This window comes from Talpa europaea (genome assembly GCF_964194135.1).
Source record: "Talpa europaea genome assembly, chromosome: 10".
NCBI classification, from domain to species: Eukaryota; Metazoa; Chordata; class Mammalia; order Eulipotyphla; family Talpidae; genus Talpa; species Talpa europaea.
In genome coordinates, this window is record NC_140077.1 from 22,005,981 (window position 1) to 22,033,371 (window position 27,391).

The window sequence follows — 27,391 nt, forward strand, 5'->3', positions numbered from 1 at the left end:
TCTGCACCTGTGCTCCCTTGTCCCATTAGTCTCCACTTGCAGAACTGCACAGATGAAAAATATTAAGAATTTTTTATATAATTTTTTTATTTTTATATTCCCCATACAATTGCAACCCCCTTATTTTGACCCCAATCCCTCCCCTCCCCGCCCCCCACCCCCCATAAAGTGTCTCTGGTTCATAGTGGTTTGTTGATTTTGATTTTTACTTTCTTATAGTTATTCTTTTTCCTGGTCCCTTATTTAAGTTTTCTAGATTCCTGCTATGAGTGAGACCATGCGGTATTTTTCTTTTTCTTTCTGGCTTATTTCGCTGAGCATGATCTCTTCCATTCCAAAGAAAAATATTAAGAATTTTAAGACTGTAACGGCAGGACCTTATGCTAAGCACAGGGCTCTGCCGAGCACGGCTCCTGTGCCGTCGCTGGTCCTGAGACTGAGAAGTGATCGCAGGGTCGGGTAATTGGCAGAGAGCAGGTGGACAGACCCTTGACTCTGCCAAGTAAAATCCCTGGGTCTGTTATGAAAAGCCCCAACCTGTTGGCTTTTCTGGTCCAGTTCTGTCCATAACATGGAAAAATTTTGCTTGGATCTTTGACTGAGGAGATAGGGAAGAAAGGAGAGGCTCTGCCAGCCTCATCGTTCTAATGACAAAGAAACATCACTGGGGCAACCTTGTCATTCTAGGAAACGTCACTGAGGTCAGAGGCCAGGCACTGGAACCCGATGCCAATGCCGTAGACTGGTTCCTCGTTACAAAGGAACATTTTAAATGGATTTCCAGAATCCCACTTGTACTTTTAAAACAACTGCTGTCACTTAAAACTGAGGAATGATGATCAGAGCAAAATTAGGGTGAAAGTTTCCATCCAGCTTATTTTGTACGGAGGATTTGACTTTGTGCAATTCAAGACTTAGGTCCGTATGCTTTTGCAAATGTCAGAATTATCAAATTATGTAATGAGATTTATAATAATGTCTTCATTCAGGGTTCAATAAGCTGTTTTCCAGCTGGCAATTTTCTGGAATTGGACATTCCTTTGAACTTTGAAACTTTTGCACATTTCAAAGAGTCCATATTCTATTTCACGCAGGGTTTCTGTGCCAAGGTTACTGTCCTCCCCAAATTCTCCATCAATTAATATTTCTTTATACAGAATCTCTAAGACCCTATAAATGAAGCTCTTCTTGTTTGTCATGATTGGCTTCTATTACATGGGAGTTGTGTGTGAAAATACCAAAGGTAGTTACTGAGCTGGGGCTGTAGCTTCCCATGTGCAGTAGTTGAGGATACTAATATATGCACTGGCAAGGGACCCGCTCCAAAGTATTTCTGTCTCTAACCTTCAGGCTCTCCCCAAATAGTAAAGATGAGGTAATGGCCGAAAATAAAATGGTTGTGTGCTCTGCCCAGCCAAGAGAACCGCTTGTCATCCTGGTCCCAGGCAGCAGGGAGGTCTGAGGAAAAGGTGGGTGACCATCTTGGTTCATTTTGTTTCTCATGTATCAGGGGCGCTCCAGGCTGGCCGCATAGGTGTGTTCATGAATCACCAGCCCTCTGCTCGGTGGATGTCCAGCAAGAGGCCCCGCGATGAGAACCATACTCAGAGCACAGGGTTGTGGTGAATCTTTCTGCCTTTTCTCTTGCTGTCAAGATTCTCTGATGAAGGTGGGATTTTTTTCGCACAAGGCTATTTCCTACATCCTCGTTCTGCCACACACCCCTCAGTTCTCTGCTCTCATGAACAGCAGAGTATCTGCCAACTTCCATTCTAGGGTATAAAGGGAAACAAAGACTCCCTGTTCCTGTATTTTCTTATTCCTATTTCTACCCATCGGCCGTGGCCCTGGGGTATAGTAAATACACTTTGGAGATTGTAAACCTTTCTTTTGAAGTCACATAAAGCCTGATGTCAAGGAAAATATCCTAAAAGCCTTCAGATACACAGTTTCTTCTTAAAGGATGGGTCTTACCTTGTACCTTGAAGTTGACTTTACTGTTAAGAGCTGGATCCACTTGAGCTGGGCCTGCTCGGGCAGAGTCTGGAGTCCAGACGACCTTAAAGGACTCCGTAAAAGCACAGACAGCATAGTCTACACTTTAAAAAATAAAATGTGTGGTTATTTGACATCATTTCCTGAAAATAAGTTCTGAAGTCTCTCTGTAGATGGCCCTAGGCCCTGCCTTGCAATTTAAATTCTGCTCAGGAGCAACGGGAGAGATGGAGAAACGAACTAGTTTCTAATGTATTTCATCTCCTCAGGAGAGGTCCTGAAGTGCCTCAGTCAAGCATAGAGAATCCTAATTCAGGGTTCAGGAAAAAGTAAAGGAAGCTAGCCCCTTCTCCTGGCCCCGGCAGACCTCTGCGTGTCTGTCCTGCGGAGCTTGACCGCCAGAGCTGCTTTGGCCATGCTTTCCCACCACTTACACATTGTAGCCATTTCAGGTTCAGCCATGCGTGCCAGATTAAATTAAATGCTTTTTTAAAAGTCTCCAAGCAGGAAAACATCTTTTTCTGACTGGTATTTTTTTACATATTTGTTAATGAGTGTCTGCGCAATAAAGATGTGGTCTGTAGCTTGTTTTCCAAGGAGAAATCCAATTTGGCTCTCATGGACTTTGCTGCTACTCAGATATAGTTTAATTCTTTAATTGAAGCAGCTGCAGAATAACTTGTGGACAACAGAATGTTCCACAGGCTTCCCTGGAGCTGTCTGGGTGAAGGCCACCTTCACTTCTGTGTTCTGAACCCCTCGAGCTCAGCAGAGTGGCTGTGGAGAAAATGTCTGCCCTGGGGCTAGGTGACCCACTGGTGGCCTGTGCAAGCAGTGGTGAAGTCTCACTGAATTCCCAGATTTGATTCTGCTCTGTGTGGTTAGAAGATGATGGCATTATGCCACTCTGGACAAAGGAGCGTGCCACCTTCTCTCCACCTGTTTTTCCCCCAAATTTCTCTGCTATCCCAGCCTCTCTGGCCAGCCCAGAAAGCTGTGGTTGTTGTAAAGCCTCTTCTGGAAGCACCTCGTGGCGCTTGACTTTTGTGCTTGACTTTCCCCACTTGTGTAACACTTTTGGTGCAGAAAAACTTTGTCGGTAAAAAGGCAAGTCTGGGGATAGAAAGGATGAGCTCAAGCCTATAAGGGCTTGCACCCCTCTCCTGTCGACACCCAAAGGATGTCAATTAAGGAAAGAGAGAACCCCAGAGGCAGCTCACAAACTGCTTAGAGACCTTTCTGGCTTTTGGCGAATTCTACTATGAGCACTTCAAGGAGTGAAACTGTACCTTAGTTCGTTCTGTGTACCCAGTGTATCACCTGCTCAGCACATGGTGACTGATGATGAGGATGAGGATGATGAGAAGGAGGAGGAGGGGGAGAAGGAGGGAGAGAAAGAAGATTTCTTGACAAAAAGTCCTTCCTTCTATCCATCCATTTCTACCACAGGCAGGACCATGTCCCTGAGCTGATTCTCTAATTCTCCGGTGCACACACACAACTGATTCCCAACTTTGACATAAAGGTCCACTACTCACTTTTAACTTTTTTGTCCCCTTTTTTTTTCTATCTTGTTCCTGCATTTCCTCCCACATAGACGTTGTCCTCTGCTTGTTCTTTTTTTTTTTTTTTGAAGAGGCATGTACTTTTATTTATTTATGATTTATTTATTTGTTGGTTTGTTTGTTTTGTTTAAACAAGCACTGGGTACAGTCAGAAGCGCGGGAGGGTGAGAGAATTCACCAGAGCCAGAGCGGGGAGCAGAGCAGGCAGAAGGACCGAAGTACACTGCTGAGGGGAGCAGCGGACGGCAGGAGAGGTCCGCGCGCCATGTGGGACCCTCCTCCGGTGGCCGGGGAGCAGCCGGGGATCGAACCGGTGCTACAAGAGGCTGCGGGCAGCTTCGCAACCCACCGCTCAACCGCTGCACCATCGGGGAGGCCCTGCTTGTTCTCTTTTAATTGGCTAGCTGTTTGAGTTCTGTCTTATCTGATTTAGACCTTATTTTTCCCATCATTCATCTTTTCTAGGATATACTCAGTACAATACATACAAACAGAGGCATTTATAGAAGGAGATTATTAATAGTAACATCAACTAATATTTCTCAGTGTCTACTCCTCTCTACCTGGGCTAATCCCTTTGCATGCATTGTCTTGTTAATGTGCACAACTTCATAGGTAGGTAGGTGCAAGCATTACCCTATTTCATAGAAGATGATCCTGAGACTTAGAAAGCAGCTTGCCCAAGATAATGGTCTCACGGGGAAGTGCTAAAGTTGAACAAGAACCCAGGACTCACTTCAGTTTCTGCCACCCAGGTTGTAGCTTACGAAATGACCCTAAAGAGGTCTCCTGAGTAAAATAAAACCTCTGCTCCAGGAACCCTCCCGCCCTGTGAGAACACGCCCCCTGACAAAACCCCCCTCACACAAGCTGGTTCTGTAGCTCCTGGCTCCAGGTGAGCTGTTGGTCACAGTCAGGAGCCTGCCCCAGGATCCCAGCCTGACTTGTCTAGCTGTCTTTGCTGTGTTTTAAGGAGAGCCGATGGAATATTCTGGGGCACTAGATACGGGTAGGGACGCTTTTCCTTCCTTCCACTTCCTGAGTAATAATCAAATACCCATGGAAGAAAACGTTTATGAACAGGAACTGGCTGTGCCTGCCATAGCTGGGCTACTTTCTCAGGCTGCATCTCACTTCATGTTCACGATCAAGCAAGGAAGGAATTGTCAGCTTAGAACAGCTGAGTGTTTTGCAGTGATCACAGGTAAATATGAACTTTAACTGGAATTCCAATCCAAGATGTACCTAACTCAGCCAGTAAAGTGTGGTTCCTGTCTCACTAATTCTCACAGAAGCATTCCAGGAGACAGGGCGGGGCTGACTCATCTCCAGGTGGCAGAGGCTTTGAAGGGAGCTTGGTGGAGTTTACTAATCAGTGAGACTTTTTCCCCCTTGACTGCATACTGACATCTCACCATTTGATCAGGGTGGCACTTTTAATTCTAGCAACACTTTTAAACCATAGATTCAGAGAACTGAGATAATGAGACTTACCTACATTGTTTAGTACGGTCATTCATTCATTCAACAAATATTTATGAAGCAAATATTTATCAACCAAATATTTATGATTTGTTTAGCCATAACAGTATTTAATGAGCATCCATTATTTTCATCATTAAAAAGAATGCTGTGATGACCATTGAACCAATTAAGATTATTTGGTCATACTTCAAACTATACTACAAAGCCATAATCATCAAAACTGCATGGTATTGGAACAAGAACAGACATACAGACCAATGGAATCGAATAGAAAATCCAGAAATAAACCCACAGATTTATGGTCAACTAATCTTTGACAAAGGAGCAAAGACTATGCATTGGAGCAAAGAAAGTTTGTTCAATAAATGGTGCTGGGAAAACTGGGTCGCTACATGCAAAAGAATGAAGCTTGACCACTACCTCACACCATACACAAAAATCAACTCAAAATGGATTAAAGAACTAGACATAAGACCTGAAACCATAAAATATATAGAAGGAAATATAGGCGAAACACTACGTGATTTGCACATCAAAGACATCTTTACAGACACATCACCCAAAGCAGTGATAGTGAAGGCAAAGATAAACAGCTGGGACTACATCAAATTAAAGAGCTTTTGCACAGCAAAAGAGACAATAACAAAAACAAAGAGAAACCCCACCAACTGGGAGAACATTTTTGCACCCAACACTAATGATAAAGGACTGATCACAAAAATCTGCAAAGAGCTGATGAGACTCAACAACAACAAAGAAAATAATCCAGTCAAAAAATGGGCAGAAGAGCTAAAAAGAAACTTCTCTGAAGAGGAAATGCAAATGGCCAACAGGCATATGAAAAAATGTTCAACATCACTTGTCATCAGGGAAATGCAAATCAAAACTACCATGAGATACCATCTTACACCAGTGAGAATGGCGCATATTAAAAAAACTAGCAACAACAAATGTTGGCGAGGGTGTGGAGAAAAAGGAACTCTTCTGCACTGTTGGTGGGAGTGCAAACTGGTCCAACCACTGTGGAGAGCTGTGTGGAGATTTCTGGACCTACTAAACATAGAGCTTCCATATGATCCAGCAATTCCACTCCTAGGTATTTACCCAAAGGACACAGAAACATCAATTCCAAAGAACACCTGCACCCCTATGTTTATAGCAGCACTGTTTACAATAGCTAAGCTTTGGAAACAACCCAAATGCCCAAAAATAGATGACTGGATCAAGAAGATGTGGTACATATATACCATGGAATATTACTCAGCATTCAAAAAAGATAAACACATGCAATTTGCTGCAACATGGATGGCGCTGGAAGGGATCATGCTCAGCGAAATAAGCCAAAAAGAAAAAGAAAAATACCGGATGGTCTCACTCATAGCAGGAATCTAGAAAACTTAAATAAGGGACCAGGAAAATGAATAACTATAAGAAAGTGAAAATCAAAATCAACAAAAAAGTATGAACCAGAGACACTTTTAGGGGGGCGGGGGCGGGAGGGGAGGGATTGGGGTCAGAATGGGGGGCTGCAATTGTATGGGGAATATAACAATAAAATTTATAAAAAAAAAAAAAGAGACAATACAGTACAGTGGTTAAGTGTGCAGACCAATCAGGTTGCCTGATTTCAAATCCCAATGCTGTTCACTGGCTGGAAAATCACCTAACCTCTCTGTGTTGCACTTTCCTTATCCGTAAAACGCTGAAATAACCACATCTAGCTCCTGAGGATGTTTTGCAGGAGAGTGTGGTAATATTTGTAAAGTCTTTAGAGCAGTGCTTGGTAACTGGCACCTTGCAAGAGACTGTCATTACTAGCAGCCATGAGTCTTTTCAATTTATCCTTCCTGGAGGGCAAGCAGACACAGCTCCATCTTTTGCATATAAGAATTAAGGCTTGTACTATTTACAATAGCTAAGATTTGGAAACAACCCAAATGCCCAAAAATAGATGACTGGATCAAGAAGATGTGGTACATATGCACAATGGAATATTACTCAGCATTCAAAAAAGATAAACACATGCAATTTGCAGCAACATGGATGGTGCTGGAAGGGATCATGTTCAGCGAAATAAGCCAGAAAGAAAAAGAAAAATACCGGATGGTCTCACTCATAGCAGCAATCTAGAAATCTTAAATAAGGGACCAGGAAAAAGAATAACTATAAGAAAGAAAATACCAAAATCAACAAATAACTATGAACAAGAGACTCTCTATGGGGGTTGGGGGGGCGGGAAAAGGAGGGCTTGGGGTCAAAATAAGGGGGTTGTAATTGTATGGGGAATATAAAAATAAAATTTAAATTAAAAAAAAAAGAAAAAAAAAGATTATTTGGTCATAATAAGAAAAGGGAGGAAAGACATAAGACAAACTTAAGCAGGGAAAAAATTTGGTAATTGAGAAGCCAAAGCACCTACTTGGACAGGACAGGATGCAGGTGGCAGCACCCGTGCTCACTCTCCAGAAGGTGCTGCAGCGCAGGCCTGTCCCTACCCTCTCGGTGTGCTCAGCCATCCCCCCCAGTGCCCAGGGTCCCTGGAGAGAGAGTCCAGCTGGCCTGGTATGATAACTTACTCTCCTCAGGGGGCTCAGGAACCTTGATAAACAGTCCAGCCATGGCTGACTCATCTCCCAGAAGGAAACCCAGATGCTGTAATCAGAGGAGGAATTGTTGATATTTGGGCACCCAACCAACAATGACCACTACAGCCATGTTACAGATAAATCTTTGCTTCTTTCTTTGGATTGTTTGATTGTTTCTTTGGAATAAATTATAAGAAGTAGAATTTTTAGGTCAAAGGCTATGCGGCAATTTAGGCATCTACGTGTCTTGGTCAGTTAGTCTCAAGAAAGGTTATTGGGGGAAATTCATACTTTTTTTATTATTACGGTAAGATAATACATAACATAAAATGTGCTAGTTTAACCATTTTTAAGTATACAATTTTGTGGCATTTATAATGTTGTGCAGCCATCTCCACTGCTTCCAAAAGTTTTTATCATGCCAAATAGAAACTTCTCATTCTTGCCTCCCCCAGCCTCTGGTAATCTCTGGTACTTCTGTATCTACGAATTTACCTGTGTTATGTATTTCACATAAGTGGAATCACAATATCTGTCCTTTGGTTTCCAACTTACGTCATTTAACATAATGTCTGTTTTCAGTGCTTGTGGATACATATCTGGGAGTGAAATTGCAGGGTCACATGGTAATTCTACATTTAACTTTTTGAAGAGCTGCTAAACTATTTTTGCATGATTTGGTAATTCATTCTCAATACTAAACACTAGGAAATGTTTTGTTGACATGTTAGATCATTCTGTTCTGACAATCCAAGTTGTTGAAGGAATAGTTTAAATGTATTGTTTAACGAAGATAACTCTTGTTGGACAGGACAGGATTTTTGGCACTTTTTACAAAAAAGTTATCAGTTCTTCCTGAAATTTTGAATCCAGACAAAATCAACTACTTTGTGGGCAAGTGAAGCCAGCTTTCATAATTCCTAGTGCAAATTTGAGATTGCTTTTACTTGCTGCAGGTCTAGAATTCTGACTTGATACCCAGTATTCTCGGTACTACTTGTGTGATAACCCCTTTGGGCTACATTTCTAGGTTGGAGGCTTTAGGGGTCTTAGTTCCACTCAATCTTCTGATTGTGATTTCATCTCCACTGTATTGGGCTGGAGCTACTGGCTACTCTGCCGAACCCCAGCCGAGCCAGTGCTTCTCCCACCCAAGGATTGATAGAACTGAGGGAAAAAATATGCAATTCATTCAAGTAGATTATCTGAAGTCCAGCTATAGATAAGACTAGGTAAGAGAAGCAAAGGACAGTGGCCAGACCAAGAGCACAAGGGGTACCTTAGGCACTTCAGTTCCAACTGTTTATTCTGCCCTTTTATTCTCAGTGCTGTGTTAGACTCTGGGGGTCCATCTAAGAGAAAACACACTGCATCATCATGGAATTCACCCTCTAAAGGGAAGAAGCAGATGAATCACAAAATCCTACAAAGAAATGAAATGTGTAAATATAAACTGAATCAAGAGCTCTAAAAGACAGAGATGTTCTATGAGGACATGTAACACAGGAAGGTGACAGCCTGGGCAGGGATTGGGCTGGCCCCAAAGTCTCCCCTGGGAAAATGATCTTAGAACTCATATCTGAATTAGAGTTAACAAAGTTTTGTCTCTGTGTGTGTGTGTGGTGTGTGTGTGTTGCAGAGGGGTCTATGGGATGGGACTGGGAGGTAATTACAGAAACATGAAGGTCCTGCCCATGGTGGGAGGGAAAAAAATAAATCAATGTCTTAAATCTAAAAGGCCAGGTAGAGAAAGGTAAGGTGGTAAGAGGCGAATTCACATTAAACCACTAGTCTCAGTCTCTAATCTCTAAGCAAACAGGTTGGAGAAGACTCCATCCCTTCTGCAGAGGGCAGCAGGGGAAATGGAGCTGTTTGTGTTTCCAAAGATGTTATAGTCACACAGGAATGTTCTGGATCTCCCTTGCAACTAGCTCTCTGTGCGCAGTCAGTGTAGTAGGGTATTTCTCTTACATGTGAGCTTTGGCATAACGCATGTCTGTTGCAAAAATCCACAGTGAAATTCGACTTCATTTCCTCTTGGCTGTCTAAGCCAAGCAGTGGCTGCTTGCATCGTGTCTGTGCCCTGTAGAGCTAACTAGGTTTTTGTCACTTTGGAAGTCAAAGAGACTCCGTGAAGGAAAACTATATTTCATTGCTTGGATACTTCCCAGAAGCAGGAAATACTGAGGTGAAACAAGCTTAGGTGCCTGCATCAGGGCACATCGGTGTGGGGGGGAAAACCATGACCATTGAACTTCACAGTAATTGTTTTAGTCTCATTTACCCTGGAATCCTTCCGTCGGCTTCAGGAAGTGATTGTTCATTCAATCTGATGTTTACTGAGTACAAATATCTGTGCTCACAGGAACTAGAGATGCAAAATGAAGCCCTGATATCAGGAAGTTTCCATCCTACCATCCTTAACCTCCCCCACACACACACATGCACATACACATGCACACACACACACACACACACACATTATGTTTTCAGGGCAACCTCAAACACAACTGAGTATGTTCTGGACTGCAAATATTTTCATGAGGCTTAAAAAAATCTTTCAAGAAATAAGGGGAATAAGCAACATTTATGAGATATTTTTATTTATTTGACTCTGTTATAGATGTTTCTAGATATATTTTCTCATGAAACCCCAATGAGAAAAACTGAGGTTTGAAATCAATGAATAACTTTCCACGATTGAATATATTGATATATCTTTCAACTCTAAGTCATTATTCTATTTCTGTTCTTGCAAACCCTTCCCTGAATTACCAAGTCATGAAGAACTATTTCCTCTTTCGAATACCCAAAGTACCACAAGTGGCTCCTGCCCATGTGGTAGATGCTTTGGTCAACCTTGTTTTACAGAATAGTTCACTGTGGCTGGCTCCCCAAGTTAATTGAAGACAGGAAGGTGTCTTCTTCCTCTTTGGTCACCCAGGCTGGCCAGAGCACCAGGCAGTGCCTGTAGGATGAAAGCCAGCGCCCCTGCCCCTACCTATCATCCAGGGTCTCCTGGGCATGCTGTGTGGACAACCTGGCCAGCACGCCAAACCCCTGACCATGCTTCCATAAGCAGCTGCTATTGGCCATCTTTCCGGCCACCTAGTGCCCACTCCAGAGCTACTGTCCACTCTCAGGAAGCCAGACTCCAAGCGCAAGCCCTTGGTCCTGGCATCAAGGCAGGGAGAATTCTAGGGTACCGGGGACTCAGAACATGGTTAGAAAAAGATGTGGGCCTTGGCTCTCTGGTCTTCTTTACCCATAGAGAGGGCACATCTAAAAGAAGTCAAAGTTTTATTCTCTAAAGCAAGGGACCCTTTGCATAGCCCTAGATTAGTAGAAATAGTAAATATGAAAAATAGTGATTAAGGAAAAACAAATTATTTCAAAAATATGCATTGGATTCATATGCATTAAAATAATTTTTTAAAAACAATGATTTCAGGGATACACTGGGAAATATTTCACTGATCATGCATTTGTCGGTTATTACTATTCTTCTGTCTGCTTGTTTTAAGTATGTCTTATAGGTGGCAAAACTTGATCTTGCTGTTTTTGTGGGCTGGGGTTGAGTTAGGAGCTTGGAGCTGTGGTTAGAAGGGAAACGCTGTACTGGGTGCTGTCAGTAGCAATCCTGTCCTCTGGAATTAAGAATTTGAACCTTTAAAAAGTTATAAATCCTATTCCATGCTCATTCTCTCTATCCTATCAATTACTATGCCCAACTACTTTTATCTCCTAAATATCTCTCAAATCCCTCTCTTCTCTCTAATTCAACTTCCTCACCTTAATCAAACTATCATCATTTTTCTTCTAAACTAACCTCTTAAATGGCTTTTTCCAATCCATCTTCTGCATAGCTATGAAAGTCAACTTGCTCAATAAAAATTAGATAATGTCACTTTCTCTCTTAAAATTCTGCAATTGCTTCCTATTTAATGTAAATCAAATTCTAAAATCCCAGGGTCTATATGAACTGGATTCATCTTGTATTCACTTGCTGAGCTCCGAGCTGAATTGATCTGCTTTCAGAGTCTCAGACATTCAAAACTCATCTCAGACCTTTGCATAAGCTCTTTCTCTTGTCCAAAACATTTTCCATGCTCTCCCTTATTTTCCTGAAATGTTAAATTTCTCTCCATGAGCGACTCCTTCCCAAGCTGCCACTTCTGTTCCTCCGCCCTGACTGGGTCACATCTATAAATGTTCTCATAGAGTCATCCTTCACCATGAACTCTACTGAAATTAACTGCCTAACTCATTGACTTAAGGGCTATCTTTCTTGCTAGATTATACATTTCATGATGACAAGAACTGTATTCATCTTAATCACCACTATAGCCCCAATGCCTAACATAGACCCTTAAACACAGTACATATTCCATTATTGAATTCCAGCTCCTTCTGCAGACCAGACACTCCATTCGGCTCGGGCTATGGAAGTGGTAAGCAGTCTTAGACCTTGAGGAGCACATGGTTCAGCAATTATTCCTGTAAATTCTGCAACCCTCTGTCACTTTCTTTCTCTGTTCTCATTTATTTTGTTTCGAATTACTCCTTATACTGCCTTGTCTAGCTTTCAGACAGTTGACTTTTTGACAAAGAGTAAAGGAAAAGAAAAGATTTAATACCTCTGTCTTTTTAGTGTCATCTGTTATTACTTTTCCCTCACCACTAATAGTGGACACTATTTTTCTTCAACCTCTTCTCATGTCTGATATGTTTAAAGAATGTCTGTCTGTGTCTTTTTTTGTCCCTAAGACGTCACAATGCATTCCTTCCTTGCTTCGGATATTTTTTTATTACATTTGCCTTCCCTCTCTATGCTTCTTGTTGTCTGAAAACCTCTCATTACATTCCATTTCTCATGCAATGTCTTTCTGCTGTTAGATATAGACGTACTTTATTTTTTTCCTATTTTTCTATGCGTAAAGATAATTTTTCTGGTTTTTCATGGTGTTTCATTTTATTTATGACTATATAAAAAGCACATATTCACAGTAAAATAAAAGAAAGAAGGGGAGAGAAAGAGGAAGGAGCAGAGGTAGAGGGCAGGAGAGAGGAAGAAAAAATATATAATTTGATTCTGCTGAATTGTTTTACATGAGGAAGAGAACATGGGAGGAGGGGCATGGAGCTTGTTTAAGGGTAGGATAAATAGGGAACTGATTGCAGGACAAGGGTGAGAGAAGAGTCTGGAAATGGTACCCCGACTAAATAAAGGTAAAAATGTTGTTTCACCTTGACCTTTAATGCCTCATCACCTGACTTACCAATGACAGTCCTTCATTCCCCTGAGGGAAAAAATGATGACCTCAGAAAAAGTTACCCAAACCCCACCTCTCTTTTGTATAAAACAGCTCAAAGAGATGCCCAGCTATGGGTAGATCATTGATGTCATCTTTAGAAAGAAAACTCTGATAAATGCATGCTTAATTTTTTTTCATTTTCTTTTAAATATATTGTTAGACACATTCAAAAGATAATCTATACCGCCATGTTCTTTTAAAGCCAAGCAATACAATCTGTACCTGTGAATCCATTGCCTACCATCAAAATTAAAGCATTACCAATAACTCCCATCAATCTTTAAGTTCTCTCATCTCATCTCTGATTCTTCCTGTCCCACCAAAAGTAACCACTACCCGAATCATGCTTGTCAGCCTATTGCTTATACACTTGCACATGCAGCTCTACTACAAAGGTATGTGTGCATTGACAATATACATGAAATAAACAAGTGTGAACAGATAGTTTTATAAAAACATTGGCATGCAGTTTATGAGAAATACACAGGGCCTCCCCAGTGGCGCAGCGGTTGAGCGCTGGGTTGCAAAGCTGCCCGCAGCCTCTGCAGCGCTAGTTCGATCCCCGGCTGCTCCCCGGCCACCGGAGGAGGGTCCCACATGGTGCGCAGACCTCTCCTGCCGCCCGCTGCTCCGCTCAGCAGTGTCCTTCGGTCCTTCTGCCTGCTCTGCTCCCCGTTCTGGCTCTGGTGAATTCTCTCACCCTCCCGCCCTTCTGACTGTACCCAGTGCATGTATAAATAAATAAATAAATCTTAAAAAGAAAAAAAAAATTAAAAAAAAAAAAAAAGAAATACACAGCTACTGACCACATCACCCACTGCACACGGACACGCAATCTGTGAATTCCCAGGGCAGGACTGGGTGGAGGTGGGGGAGTGAAGGCTTTTTCCATGGATGTGCACATTTGGAAATGAAAGTGCAGAGATTCATCACAAATAATTTTCACACAATAGTATAAAGATAGGCAGGGAGAAAAGGAATGTAGAAGTGGGAAATCCATGAATCTGCTAATAGAGCAACTTTAGGGCTTAGTACTGGATCCTCCTTATTGCTATGCTTACTAATAAATGGTTAATAGAAAACACCAAAAAATGAAATGTTTTCTGATTTCAGTCTTTGAAAAATTTACATGTTCTCTTTTTAAGATCTCTTTTCATTATGAAAGAGCTAGGATAATTTCTTTTTTTAAAAGATTTATTTATTTATGTATACAAGAGCTGGAGTGCAGGCCAGAGTTGCAGGGGCGAAGATGAGAGGATTCACCAGAGACAGAGTGGGGAGAAGAACATGCAGATCCACTGAAATACACTGCTGAGGGGAGCAACAGGCGAGACAGGAGAGGTCTGCTGCACCATGAAGGTTACCTCCCTGGCAGGGGATTGAATGCGTGCTGCAGTGGCTGCAGATAGCTTCATAGTGTTGCACCTTTACCCCTTTTGCCACCAGAGAGACCCCTAGGATAATTTCTTAATAGAAAAATTATATGCTTATGAAATTTTACTTTCAAAAGAAATAAGGAAGAGCCCCTAACTAGAAGAAGTTTATTTTTCAGCTTAATTTATAGTGTTGAATAAGAAGACTCAATACCAAAAAAGGAAAAAATAAGGAAATTCTCCTCATTTGAGCTATGAATTCAATGAAATTCTGAAATCCCAGCAGATTTGTTAACACACTTAATAATTTGTCTCTGAAATGTGTATGACTGATTGGCTGTATGATACAGAGATCACTAGAGAAAGGAGAAACTGTTTACTAAATGATGCCAGTACAATCAATTATCCATATGACATTAACTACCTCACACCATTCCTGCAGATCAAGTCTAAACTGCTTAAAGACTTCATTATGAAAGAAAAAAATGTTTTAAAATAAAATATAAAAATTTTTATGAATGAGACAGACATGAGAAAATACTTCTTAACACCTAGAAAGTGCTAGTTTATGCCCATTAGATTGGCAAAAATTAAATCTTCATATAGAGGTGTTGGCCAAGGTGTGGATGAGGGCTATGAGACTTTGCTCTGATTCATGCAATTCACCAGACATTTTTAAGCAATTGATGTGAATCGAGGCAAGCCCACCGTGGAGGACCACACTTATGGAGTTAGGGTCTTGCAGGTGGAGACTCACCATGCTGGTAAGAAGTTTCTGGGCTGTGTTTGCCATGTTCACTCACAACACCTGATGGTGCTTCTCTCCCTGACCCTTCACTTCTGTTTTCTCCCCAGGACTACTGGCTCTCGCTCCTTTACAAGCGCCTCATCGGCCCCAAAGTCTTGGCCGTGCATGTGGCTGGGCTCCAGAGGAAGCCACGGCCAGGCCGAGTGATCCGGGACAAACTGAGGATTTATGCGCACTGCACCAGCCATCACAAGTAAGTCTGCATGCATGGCCTGGAGAGCGCCTGCGGGCATTGGGCTCTGACCGCTCTTGGCCTCCCATGCCATTTGGGATCCCTTCAAGATGTAATGAAACAGCCTCTGGGATCACTGTAATGCTCTCTTCAAGTTTCAAATGATCTCTGACAAACAGCTTTTACTCCAAGTAAATAAACCTCCTTTGTCACACTTACTTAGAGGATTTATTCACAGAAGGTTCATAAAAATATGTGCCATTTGTTCAGTTATTTCTTCAAATTTTTTTTGTGCATTTTCTCTGTGCCAGTTAATGTGATGCCCAGGAGACTTTCATGGGCACCTACGCCTGGACCAAGGCAAGAAATACAAAACCTCCCTCTATAATCCACCAGCAGAGCTTGAGTAAATAAGAAAAGTTTCTAGGTCTTACTGGAGAGTGACACCACTAGAAATCCAGGGTGTCTGGGATGAACTGAGTGGCCCAAGGGAGAGATGCCAGCTCTAGAGCCACTTACAGGATTTCAAAAATCTTCTCATCTAGGGCCTCCCCTGGTGGCACAGCGGTTGAGCGCTGGGCTGTGAGGCTGCCCGCAGCCTCTGCAGAGCCGGTTGGTTCCCCGGCCGCTGGCGAGGGTCCCACAAAAAAAAAAAAATCTTCTCATCTACTTGAAGGGTTAAGAAGTTAAATAAAACCTGGACTTCTTTTTAAGGACTCAGACCTACAACCCACTGTGGTAAGGCTTTTTGGTCAGAAGTACTGCTTGTCATTAGTGCTGTCTTTAAAATCAACAGGAATAATAGTTATCAAGCAGTAAATAGTGTTTGGCAGATATTTTAACACATGAGGCTTATACAGGAAAAACTTAAAACTGAGCCTAAAGCAAATCCTGTCTGACCAAATATGGCTTCCTACCTCACTTCCTGTGTAAGGCGCAGAGTGGTGAGCCCAGCAGAGAAGTCCTGGTGCTGGGGGTGGAGGAGAAGGGCCTTCAGCCAGACCTTCATTCTGGAGGCCTATCGGGGGGCTGATCGCTGGGAGTGGATGGCACAAAGAGCTCGGGTAATCAGGTTACAGCAGACCCTCCTTCCCCTTCCTTGATGAGAGAGGAGCCAAGCCAATTAATTTATCATGATAAGATTTTTCAAAGAATCACTCTGAACATAGGGGGCCAGCGGCCAGTGGACTTGTCTGTAGATACAAGTACCTATTGTGGATGAGAGGAGGCTGGTTTGGGCAGAGGCCAGAGGCTTTCAACGTCCCCTTTGCTCAACAGGAAGCTCAGTCCAATACCTGACAGAGAGTGACTGCTTTATGGCCTTGACTGCAGTTATCTGATCACCATACAAGGAAACATTGTATTCCCTGTCTGCCCCAGCCCTGAGGTAACCACCTAAAAGGTGGACCCCCAGCTTCAAGAGAGAAAAATTGCTCTTGGCACCTTTTGTCTCTTTCAGGAAGCACTTCAGTTTGTGGTCTTTTCAGTCTGAGGACCCAGGGAGAAAAATGGCGTATCCAGGGGTTTAATAGCACTTGAGCGTCCTAATGGGGGCTCCTCACAGGGTCTCATCCCAAGGTTCATCCTGACATTCTTTCATGTTGTGGTGGGAAGTTAACACCAATATTCTGAGTGTTCAATGAACTCATGGCCAGTGTCTCATTCAGTTCTTATATTCCTGGTGTCCAACATAGTGACTGGCATGAAGGTTTGATGAATGAATGAGTGACCACAGAAATAGAAAACCAAGATATCACTGCTGATTTATAGTTCTACCTCTTCTCCCCTTTGACATCATCTCATCAATGAGAAGGGCGTGATGTGGTGAAGTGGTGAAGAATTCTACCCTCCAGTCACTAGCATCAGACCTACAACAAGTCACTAAAATCATCTGTTTCACAACCCAAATGCCCAAAAGTAAATGACTGAATCAAGAAGATGTGGTACATATACACAATGGAATATTATTCAGCAATCAAAAAAGACAAACCCATGCCATTTGCAGCAACATGGATGGAGCTAGAAGGAATTATGCTCAGTGAATAAGCCAGAAGGAAAAAGAAAAATATCAGATGGTTTCACTAATAGCAGGAATATAGGGGAACCAAATAAGACATCACGTAAAAAAAAAATAATGATAACAGTACAAAACACAACAAAGAAAAACAGACAATTGTACATCAGAGCTGTACTACAGGGGAGGAGGCGGGAGAGGGATCAGAGGGAGGGAGGGAGGAGCACAGGGGACTGTGGTGATGGTGCACGGGTGCACTGGTTAAGGAATTCTATGGGGACTCAATCCGAGGGGGTGAGGGAAGAAAATATTGTTTAAAAATAAAAAGTAATAAAAATAAATTAGGGAAGGGTAAAAAAAAATTCTGTTTCAAGGTTCTATCTACATCACCAGCCTTCTCTGCTTTCTGTGGGAAGTCATGCCAGAAACTCTCCGAGGAAACCATGCTGCTATGCTCCTCAGTATCATCCCTCCTTTGTCCCACAAAAAAAGACAAGACTTTACTTATCCATTCCACACAGGACCTTAATGATAACAATTGGAGTAAAGTCCCCATTCCTATTAGACCCTAAAAGAAAGCCCAATTGGAAGCACTGAGCTGGCTGCAGTTGCGGGTCTCCTCCATGCCAGGTGGCTCAGACAGGTAGGCACAAGAATGGAGGTGTCTGTTCCTTCTTCCCAAAGTCCACGTGCCCTGCCGGTGCCACCTCATCTTCCACAGAGGTCATGAGGAAGTACTCCCGATTCACAGCATGTATTTGAGGCCAACTTGGCCGAGTTTACAAAAATGTCCCAGAGTAGGCATGATGGCTTCAAGCTATTTAGTCTTCATAATTCCTTGGAAAATATATACCCTTCAACAAAACAGGGATTAGGTGAGCAAGTATGAACTGACTAGTAGAACAACAACTCCAAGTGTCAGTTAAGAAAACTCCTATAGTCTAGCATGGCTTGACCTCTCGCTTCATGCCAAATCTCTTGTCAGATATTTTCATTTATATGATCAATGAATTCTGAAGGTTCTGGAGTTTCATCCCTATATGCAAATTATAACATTCATAATACAAAGAATTTTATTTATAGTTGGAAATAAACCTTCACGCTCTTTTGGCCCAGCATCCTATAGAACACAAAAATTCATTTACCATCTCCCTGAAGGCCATGCAACTCCACTTGAAGACCTCTGGCCTTGCACAGCAGCCTCTGGCGTTGCAGGTCCTCTCTGACTGGCAGAGCACTGTCTTTTATGACCTAGGAGGAGGGAGACTCATACCACACCAACAGGTGCTTTCTGTTCTCTGTTCTAGAGGCAACAGTGAGAACACGGCAGTAGGGTGGTTCACCCCCTGGGTCTTCTTGTTTGGAGAATAAACAAGTTTTGAATCAGAAACCTATTCATAAACATTCTGCTAAGACAATGTATGTTCCTGGGGAAGAGCTGAGGTCCTTAGCCAAGTTCAGAACCAATTGGAACCTGGTGGATATTGAAGCAAAGTTGAGCCTTTTGGGGTTCAAGTTCGTTTATTATTGGCAAAACATAGCTTCCTGTTTTTCAGAAGAATTTTTTTAAAGACTCATAAAAAAGGTTCCTGAGGCTTCTTGGACATCAAATGACTCTTACAAAACAATATTTTGATGAGTTAAGTGTAAATGAATCAGAAACATGTGGATTAAATTTCCCTTAAAATACACAGGGGCTTTGAAATTAGGGGAAGAAATGTTTGCCAAACAGAGCCTGACTCTTACCGAACCCAAAAACTTTGAATTAGATTTGAAGACAATGGACCAACCCAGTTTTCAAGCACAATGACTTTCACTGAGAACAACTGTGCATCCCATTGGCCTCCATTCCCTTGCCTAGTCTCTCCCCTTCACTGGAGACATTTCTAGAACAAGACTGTTTTTTATCTGGAAGACAAGCTGTAGATCCCTCTGTGACACACACACACCCCCCCCCCCTTATATCCAAGCTATTCCAAGTCCAGCCTCCCTCCCCTGACTTACTTCCTCTTCCTCCTGTGGCAACACAATTATAGAAGATAGCAAGAGCAGCCGAAAGATAAACACAAGATCCGTGGTGTCCCTGCTGGTGAAAGAGTCTTACCATTAGTGAGACCTGCAGCAAGACAGATGTTCTACCGGACACAAAGGGGCATTCACCTGAATCCGATGACATCAGAGGTCAGCCACTGCCTGCAGCCCACACCTCCAGAATCCACCTTCTTGAGGAACAGATATGCCTTTAAAATTGTTTTTCTGTGGGCAGAGAAGACACATTCTTTAGAAATCTGGATTCTCAAAACAGTACTTTCAGGTTGGCACTGTGCTCCCCAGCCAAGAATGTGTCTTTGAAGCCAAAAGGCCTCTCCTTAATGACCTTGCCCATCAGCCAAGCAGGAGAAAAGATGGCAGGGACACCCTTCAATGCTAGCTCTGACCTGCAGAGGCCCCAGGAGTTCTATGAGAGCCTTTGCGCTATCCTCTCTGCACTGACTATCAGTGCTGGTTTGTCTCCCCCAGGGGAACTATGTAAGTGGAATTCAAGCCATTGCCAAGCAGCTTGAAAAGACAGCCTTCCCCACAGCAGTGCTGTGATTTCAGGCCTCCCTCCCACCCACCACTTCCCCACATCCCACCCTTCTCCTCTGCAGTCTCCAGGGGCTCATTCTGCCCCAGCTCTGCAGAGGAGAAACTCATAAATGCAAGCCCTCAGCTCTCTCCTCCTCCATGGCTGGCCCTTGAGAAGGTTGTTTGAAAGTCGTTAGCAAAGGTGTTTACCTCAATCTAGCAAAATTGGTACCCATCTATGCCTAATTTTCCTCATGCTCTGAGGTCAGGGTATGTATATACAGTTGAGGTGTCTTCCTCAACTTTGCACACGGGAAGCATAAAGCCCACCAAGAGGAGACAATGGGTATTCTTTAATGATGGTAAATGCTGGCACAAGCTAGCAGCATCTTTCTTCAAATATCTGGTGCCACAAGTCTGCTCAAATCAATTGGCATTCTCTCCTGACCTAACTCATCAGGCTCCAAAACCTAGGTCATGTGTTTCGGGAAATTGAAAAGAAGGGCCAGAGGAGAAGGGAGCTGATAGAAGAGTCATTTAATAATTTAACAAAATATAAATGCAGGCACCCAAAAAAGCCTTGACCACAATGTGCCTTCTTACAGGTGCAAGAAAAATGATCAGACACAACCAAAGGGATATTCTTTGGGAATTCTTATAACTTTAATGGATTGCCTTTGGCAAACCGTTCCCAAACTCATTCATGTGCCAAATAACCTAGAAAGTTTTTTTTAAAAAGTTACAGACTTCCAGGCCCTGTTCCTTAATGGATTGAATAAAAATCTCCAAGGCATGAGCATCCAAAACTGTATTAGTTAAAAACAGAAAACAAAACCCATGGTATCACATTGACCTGACTGTGGCCACTCCACTCTTAATTAGCACATTCAGATACAAAGATGAGGGACCCAGAGACTGAGGGATGTTGTTTCAGCAGGAATGTGTTCTCCTCCGGGCAAGGTTGGCTTAAGGGTTTCTCTGAACTCCTCCTTTGAAGGCAGGACCTGGTCATTTTTTCTGTTTCCTCTCATTAACCCATCCAGATGGGGCCCTAAGGGACCCCTTAGAAACAAAGTCTTTTTCCCAGTGAGAGAGAAGGAAGTCATTACGGCTTGTTGATACCTGCTGAAGGACTTTGCATGTGGGCATCCAGGTCTCCCAGGCCCCTAAAGCTCCTGTGCTGGTTTAAAAGGATTCTGAAACGGTGAGTAGTTTTATAATAGGGATAGGTCCAACAGCAAAAACAGAAATCAAAAAGATGAATAAATTTGACTACTTGAAAGTTTTCCACCTTAACACATCAGAATACAATGTAAATAAACTGAATTGGTCAAAGAAAATGGGGAAATTTTGCAATGCACAGCAGAAAAAGGATTGCTATCTTTAATACATAGTTTTTATAAATCAATAGAAAAATGAGCAAAAGTATGAACAGTTTACCAAAGAAATGAAATGGCAAACAAGCAAATGAGAAAAAAAGCTGTGGCTCAGTATGAACATTTTTTTTAATTTTTAAATTTTTTTAATTTTATATATTTTTTACATCATTTTTCATTTTTGTACAATGTATGCATCTTCATCTTGGTTATATTCCCCATACAATTTCCACCCCCCTTATTTTGACCCTAATCCCTCCTCCCCTCCCTGCGCCACCCCCCCCCTCACCCCGCAGTGTCTCTGGTTTATAGTTGCTTGTTAATTTTGATTTTTACTTTATTATAATTAGTCTTTTTCCTGGCCCCTTATTTAGGTTGTCTAAATTCCTGCTATGAGTGAGGCCATCTGGTATTTTTCTTTTTCTTTCTGGCTTATTTCGCTGAGCATGATCCCTTCCAGCGCCATCCATGTTGCTGCAAATTGCATGAGTTTATCTTTTTTGATTGCTGAGTAATATTCCATTGTGTATATGCACCCCTATGTTTATAGCAGCACTATTTACAATAGCTAAGCTATGGAAATAACCCAAATGCCCCAAAATAGATGACTGGATCAAGAAGATGTGGTTATACGCAATGGAATATTACTCAGTGATCAAAAAATGTATTTCTCCTCCAAACACTTCAGTCATGACTCAGTGGACGCTCTTATCCACATCATCTTAGTTCCAGGACACGGTCAGTAGCGCCGCATCTCCAAGAACATCGCTGGCTGATCTTCTGGCCTAGGGAAAAGAGACGAGGCAAACGGGGGCTGCCTCTTAAAGCTTCTACCCAGAGGTTCTAACATTTCAGTGACAGGGCTCAACCGAGCAGAGATGCAAAATCCCTCCCCCCCTCCCCCACAGAAGGGGCTCCTCTGGAAATGAACCCAAAGATGTGGTGAGGAATCATATGACACATTCCTCTTAACCTAGCATCTCCAACTTCTAGGACTTTATCAGAAATAACCTTGATGTGCAAAAAAAATTATGTATAATGAAGTCCTTCATTACATAATTCATTAATGGTGAAAATTTGAAAATAGCTTAAGTCCCCAAAAGGAGAAAGTTAGTTAAATAAAATAGGTTACATTTCTTTTATTGAAGAAATTAGCATTCTTCTTCAAGTAGAAGAATATATAATAGTGCGAGAACATGCTTAAGATGTGCACGAACTGAAAAAACTGTGGACAATATGATCCCAATTATGTAAAAACTAAGTAATATTTATGTATGTCACTCAATAAATATTTATCAAATTAATAAACAAAAAAATACTGGAAGAATATTTAGCAAAATATTATCCTATCTCAAGATGCTAGGATCATGGGAATTCTATCTTTCTTCCTTATGTTTCTATTTTTCCTTCCTTTTTTGCAATTAACATGTTTTACTTCCATACCCAGAAAAAAGATGATTTCTAAAATCACTGCAATACATTTAAATGGAAACAAAATGAGTGTGGTGGGAAGCAGGTGTCTTCTCTACAGAAAACCACAGTAACAAGGTCTTCCTGTCTTTGAAGGTCTAGGGTGACCAAGAATCATAAAATAATCCTTCCCTGGGCTGGTCCTGTTTGCATGCGGTCAATAAATTATTCAGAAGCATCTCACTGACCACTTTGTTTCCATCTTTCCCTTCTCTCTCTCTCTGGAACTCAGCCACAATTATGTCCGTGGGTCTATTACACTTTTTATCATCAACCTGCACCGATCAAGAAAGAAAATCAAACTGGCCGGGACTCTTAGGGACAAACTCGTGCACCAGTATCTGCTGCAGCCCTATGGACAGGAAGGTCTGAAGTCCAAGTAAGTGCTGGCCTGGAAATAGCTTCAGAGCAATTGCAGCCGACACTGGACTGGGAGGGAGCCCAAGTCTCCTCTTTGCTGAAGGCACCAAGGTTGCCACAATTTACTTAGGGACCCAGTGGGATGGGATCAGGGGCCTGGGACTCCCTGGTCAAGCTCCTCCCTGTCTCTAGGCTTAGAAACTTCAACTGTAAACAGCGGACAAATTTATCTCTCTTAAGGGCACTCTTGGTATGTGGTCAAGACAATTCTTCATTATGTGGATTATCGCACTTTTTTTTTTAATAGAGGCATGTTTTCTTTATTTATTTGTTTGTTTGTTTGTTTTGTTTATACAAGCACTGGGTACAGTCAGAAGCATGGGAGGTTGAGAGAATTCACCAGAGCCAGAGCGGGGAGCAGAGCAGGCAGACTGATGAAGTACACTGCTGAGGGGAGCAGCGGGCGGCAGGAGAGGTCTACGCACCATGCGGGACCCTCCTCCAGTGGCCGGGGAGCAGCCGGGGATCAAACCGTCCCCACAGAGGCCACGGGCAGCTTTGCAACCCAGCGCTCAACCGCTGCGCCACCGGGGAGGCCCGGATTATCACACTTTAAGCTATTTAGCATCCTTGGCCCCTGCCTGCTTATGCCAATTGTGCGGCCTTGTCATGGTAGCTGAGAACCGTGTCCCTTCCAGCAATAGCTTTCTGTAATGTTGACTCTGTCATCATCTACAACACTCGGGGGGCTTAATAAAGGAGCACCAGACAAAGGGTCAAAGTTCAGAGATCAACCCCTAAATTTATAACTTTGGGCATATAACATCTCTGAACTTGTTTCCTTAACTGCATATTGGGAGAAAAATTATATTCTGGGAGTTCTGTGGTCCGTTCAAGTTATAAATATACAACCATGGCACTCCCTACCTCCCTCAGTCTCTACGGCACGATGAACAACCTTGACCTCCACCAGTAGAAAGCAGCTCTAGGTCATGGTGAAGGGCTGGTCAAGAGCAAGGCCACCCCAGCTCCCCGAGCAAGGCCTCCTGGAAGGGCATGGGATGCTACGCAGACGACTGGGAGTATTCCCATCCCATTTTAAATGTTTACCAAGTTTAACAAAGCTGTAAACTTGGAGCAGGTGGCTTGCACTCCCACAGCTGCCCACAACTATTTGTGCTGTAATTGTTTGCTGTTTCACTGCAACCTTGGTGGCTTGCATTTGGCTTCCAACTGTATGTGCAATGGGAACAAAACACAATCTGGGAAGTCACTTACTGAGTCTCTTTAGCCCACCCTAGATCTGTATTTTCAGTCTTGGCTTCCATACTGGCTCTTTTTTTCAAGCCCCATATAGATTGCATCTATTTTCTTGCCTCTCCATCATATGCATCGATCAGCAGAGCCATCTTGGGTATTTTATCTCCTCTCTCTATTGCCCAGAAGTTCACAACTAGTGTGCTGAATCCCTGGTCTTCACCGAGGCAGGAGACCCAGTTCTGGCCCCAGCTTCACTAAATAATTGTATGACCGGAGCAAATACTTTAGTCATAATCCTTGGCCTCAATTTTTTCATCTGCAAAATTCAGGGGCTGCTGTGTATTTGGTAAGGTTCTTTCCAGTTCTCCAATTCTCATATTGGGTCTTACTTTCCAAGTGCACGAGCACAAGTAGATCTCCACTGCCACTCAGTTGTGACCTGCAAAGCCATTCCCAGCAGAGGGGCTGACTCCTCGGCAGCGACTGTGACAGTCCAGGGTGGCCTGGAGTCAGAGATCAGGAACGGAGCCTCCCCAGTGTCAGGCAAGCCAGGAGCACGATGCAAAGGAAACTGGCCAGTGCCTTAGCTTAACAGGCCAAGGGACCAGTCCCTGCTTTCCCACGAGCTGCCATGTGGCCTTAGGCAAATTCTCAACTCTGTGACCCTCCTTCCTCATCTACACAGCTTCTCCTGGGAAAAGGAGCAAGTGAGGTAGTCTGTGTAACGTTCCTGACACAGTAAATGCTCAGTAAGTGCCCGTGGCTTTCCTTTCCCTCAGCTCAGAGCTCTAGCTTGTTGGGAGGGAGAGGAAACAACTTTCCTCACTAAAAATGTTCTCCAAAAGTGGAAATCTCAGTTTTTTAAGATAACCTGCTAACAAGATACTTATTAAAATTATGAGAAAAGGATAAAAGAATTGATAAGCACAAAACCATGAAACTCAAGAAGAGGATAGGCAGAGGTTGGCACCTTCTAGAACTTGATTCCCCACCATTCAAGAACTCAGGCCTCCAACCACATTTACCACCCCTCCAATCCCTGGCTCCAGGATTACTCTCCTGATGTTTGAACCTGCCACACCTTGGCCCTGTCCTGCCTGTCTGTAAGAGTGACTGAAGCAACATTCTCTGGCTACAAGTATGCTTTCTGTTCTAATTATGCTGTCTTGCACCTCACCTTTTAACCATATTCCTAAGGAGCTGTGCAGTGGCTTGTTGAGAATGTCAGAAAGGGAAAAAGAGAATTTTAGTCCACAGGGGTCATAAAGATGAATTTGGCAGCACCCACTGTGATCAAACAATGATGCCATGCAATTGAGGGAACAGAATCAGAAGATCTCTATCTGAATCCAGTTACTACTATTTATCTGTATGATCAACCCCAGCTTAGATGAGGCTATTGTGAGAATCATATTAGAACAGATTAATGAAATGAAACCTTCCACAAGTGTCAATTTCATATACCCCTGCATACACAGACTAATATAAGGATAAGTGCAGACATGCACATGTGAGTTTACATATATGGGCTCTTCATTCACTCCTGTGAGCCTGTTTCTCTCCTGTAAACTACTGCTTATGTCACACACACACCCCCTACCCCCCCACCCCCATTCTAGACCTCAGTGGCTCTGACTTGTGTTGTGCCATCCTGGCTGTGAGCTGCTGGGCCAGGACTGGCACATACAGGCTCAGTGCCACATCTAGCACTCAGCTTAGTAGTGCTCAGAGCAAGAGCCCTCCCTCAGAGGTTCTGGGGTGGAGGTCCCACAGGAAGAGTGTGTTTTTGTTGCAGCAGACTCTGCAGGAGAGGATGAAAGGAAAAGGCTAGGAAGTGATTTCAGCCTTTGGTGTCTCTTTCTCTCTTTTATAAGCCTCAGGGGCCAGATTCTGTGTTCTGTGCAGCCCAGAGCCATATTAACTCAAAAAAGGATGGAAAGCTCTGGGAACCGTCTGGAAGAAAAGGGAAGAAATTATAGAGCAAGCCACCAATGGACTTTTCAGCCAGGGGTTTCAGGAGTAGGGAGAAGGCACAACCTTTCTTGATTGGTTAATTCTTGTAGAATTGTCATCAGGGCTGGAAATATTTGTAATCTCTGAAGTTATCTCCCTGTGAACTCGGGGCTCAGGTATGTGAGATGAAGCACAGGAGCCCCACTGGGGCCATTGGTCAGGCATAGTCTAAGCATCTGGTTCCCCAATGAGGTGCCAGGTTTCATCTCAGTGAATGAGCTGGTCGACCATGAGACTCGCCACTCAAAGTCTCAACCTCTCATAAAACAGACCCTTCTCGTTCTAGGAACTAGACTAAAGGTGGGTGCCCTACACGCCACAGGATAGAGGAAGAGAAATTTTCAGAAAACTACATTGTGTATAAGAGAAGGATATTCTGTGTCTGAAATATGTAGCCTTCAAGGAATAGCTGAAGGAAATGGGGAGATTTAGTTCAGAGGAGAAAAATAAGGTACGTTGTGAGGATGTTCTTCAGATAATCAAGAGACTGATAAGTGATAAATGGATTTGACCTATAACACTCTAAAAGGACAGGGCCTCCCCTGGTGGCGCAGGCAGTTGAGCGCCGCACTGCGAAGCTGTCCGCAGCCTCTGCAGCGCCAATTCGATCCTGACCAGCCAGCAAGGGTCCCACATGGGGCAGCAGACCTCCCCTGCCACACCCACTGCTCCCCTCAGCAGTGTATTTCGTCAGTCTGCCTGTTCTGTTCCCCACTCTGTCTTGGGTGAATCCTCTCACCCTCCCATGCATCTGGCCTGTAACCCAGTTCTTGTAAAAATAAATAAATAAATCTTAAATAAATAAATAAATAAAAATACTTTATTAAAAAAAATACTCTGAAAGGACAAATAAAGACCAGAAAAATGCAATTTAAAAAAAAAAATTCACCTCAGCATGAGCTTACTTCCAAAGGCTCACCTGGTCTGACCAAGTCGGGGACAGGCTTTCTCCAGAGGTATCCTAGCAGTCAGTGAGATTCCTCACTCCTGGGGGGTTGAGGTCAAAGAGTGCTGCTTCCCATCAAACTCTGT

General features: G+C 43.0%; 1 protein-coding gene across 3 annotated transcripts in view; it reads left to right on the forward strand.

The window, feature by feature from the left end:
• HPSE2 (heparanase 2 (inactive)) overlaps positions 1-27,391 on the forward strand; it is a gene marked incomplete at both ends in the record, with an annotated part of 443,183 nt that overhangs the window by 400,770 nt on the left and 15,022 nt on the right. For all 3 annotated transcript variants that reach the window (XM_084246044.1, XM_084246045.1, XM_084246046.1), the window contains 2 exons: positions 15,174-15,319; positions 22,959-23,105. In XM_084246044.1, coding sequence (XP_084102170.1) covers positions 15,174-15,319; positions 22,959-23,105 — 293 coding nt within the window. The remainder of the gene's footprint in view (positions 1-15,173; positions 15,320-22,958; positions 23,106-27,391) is intronic.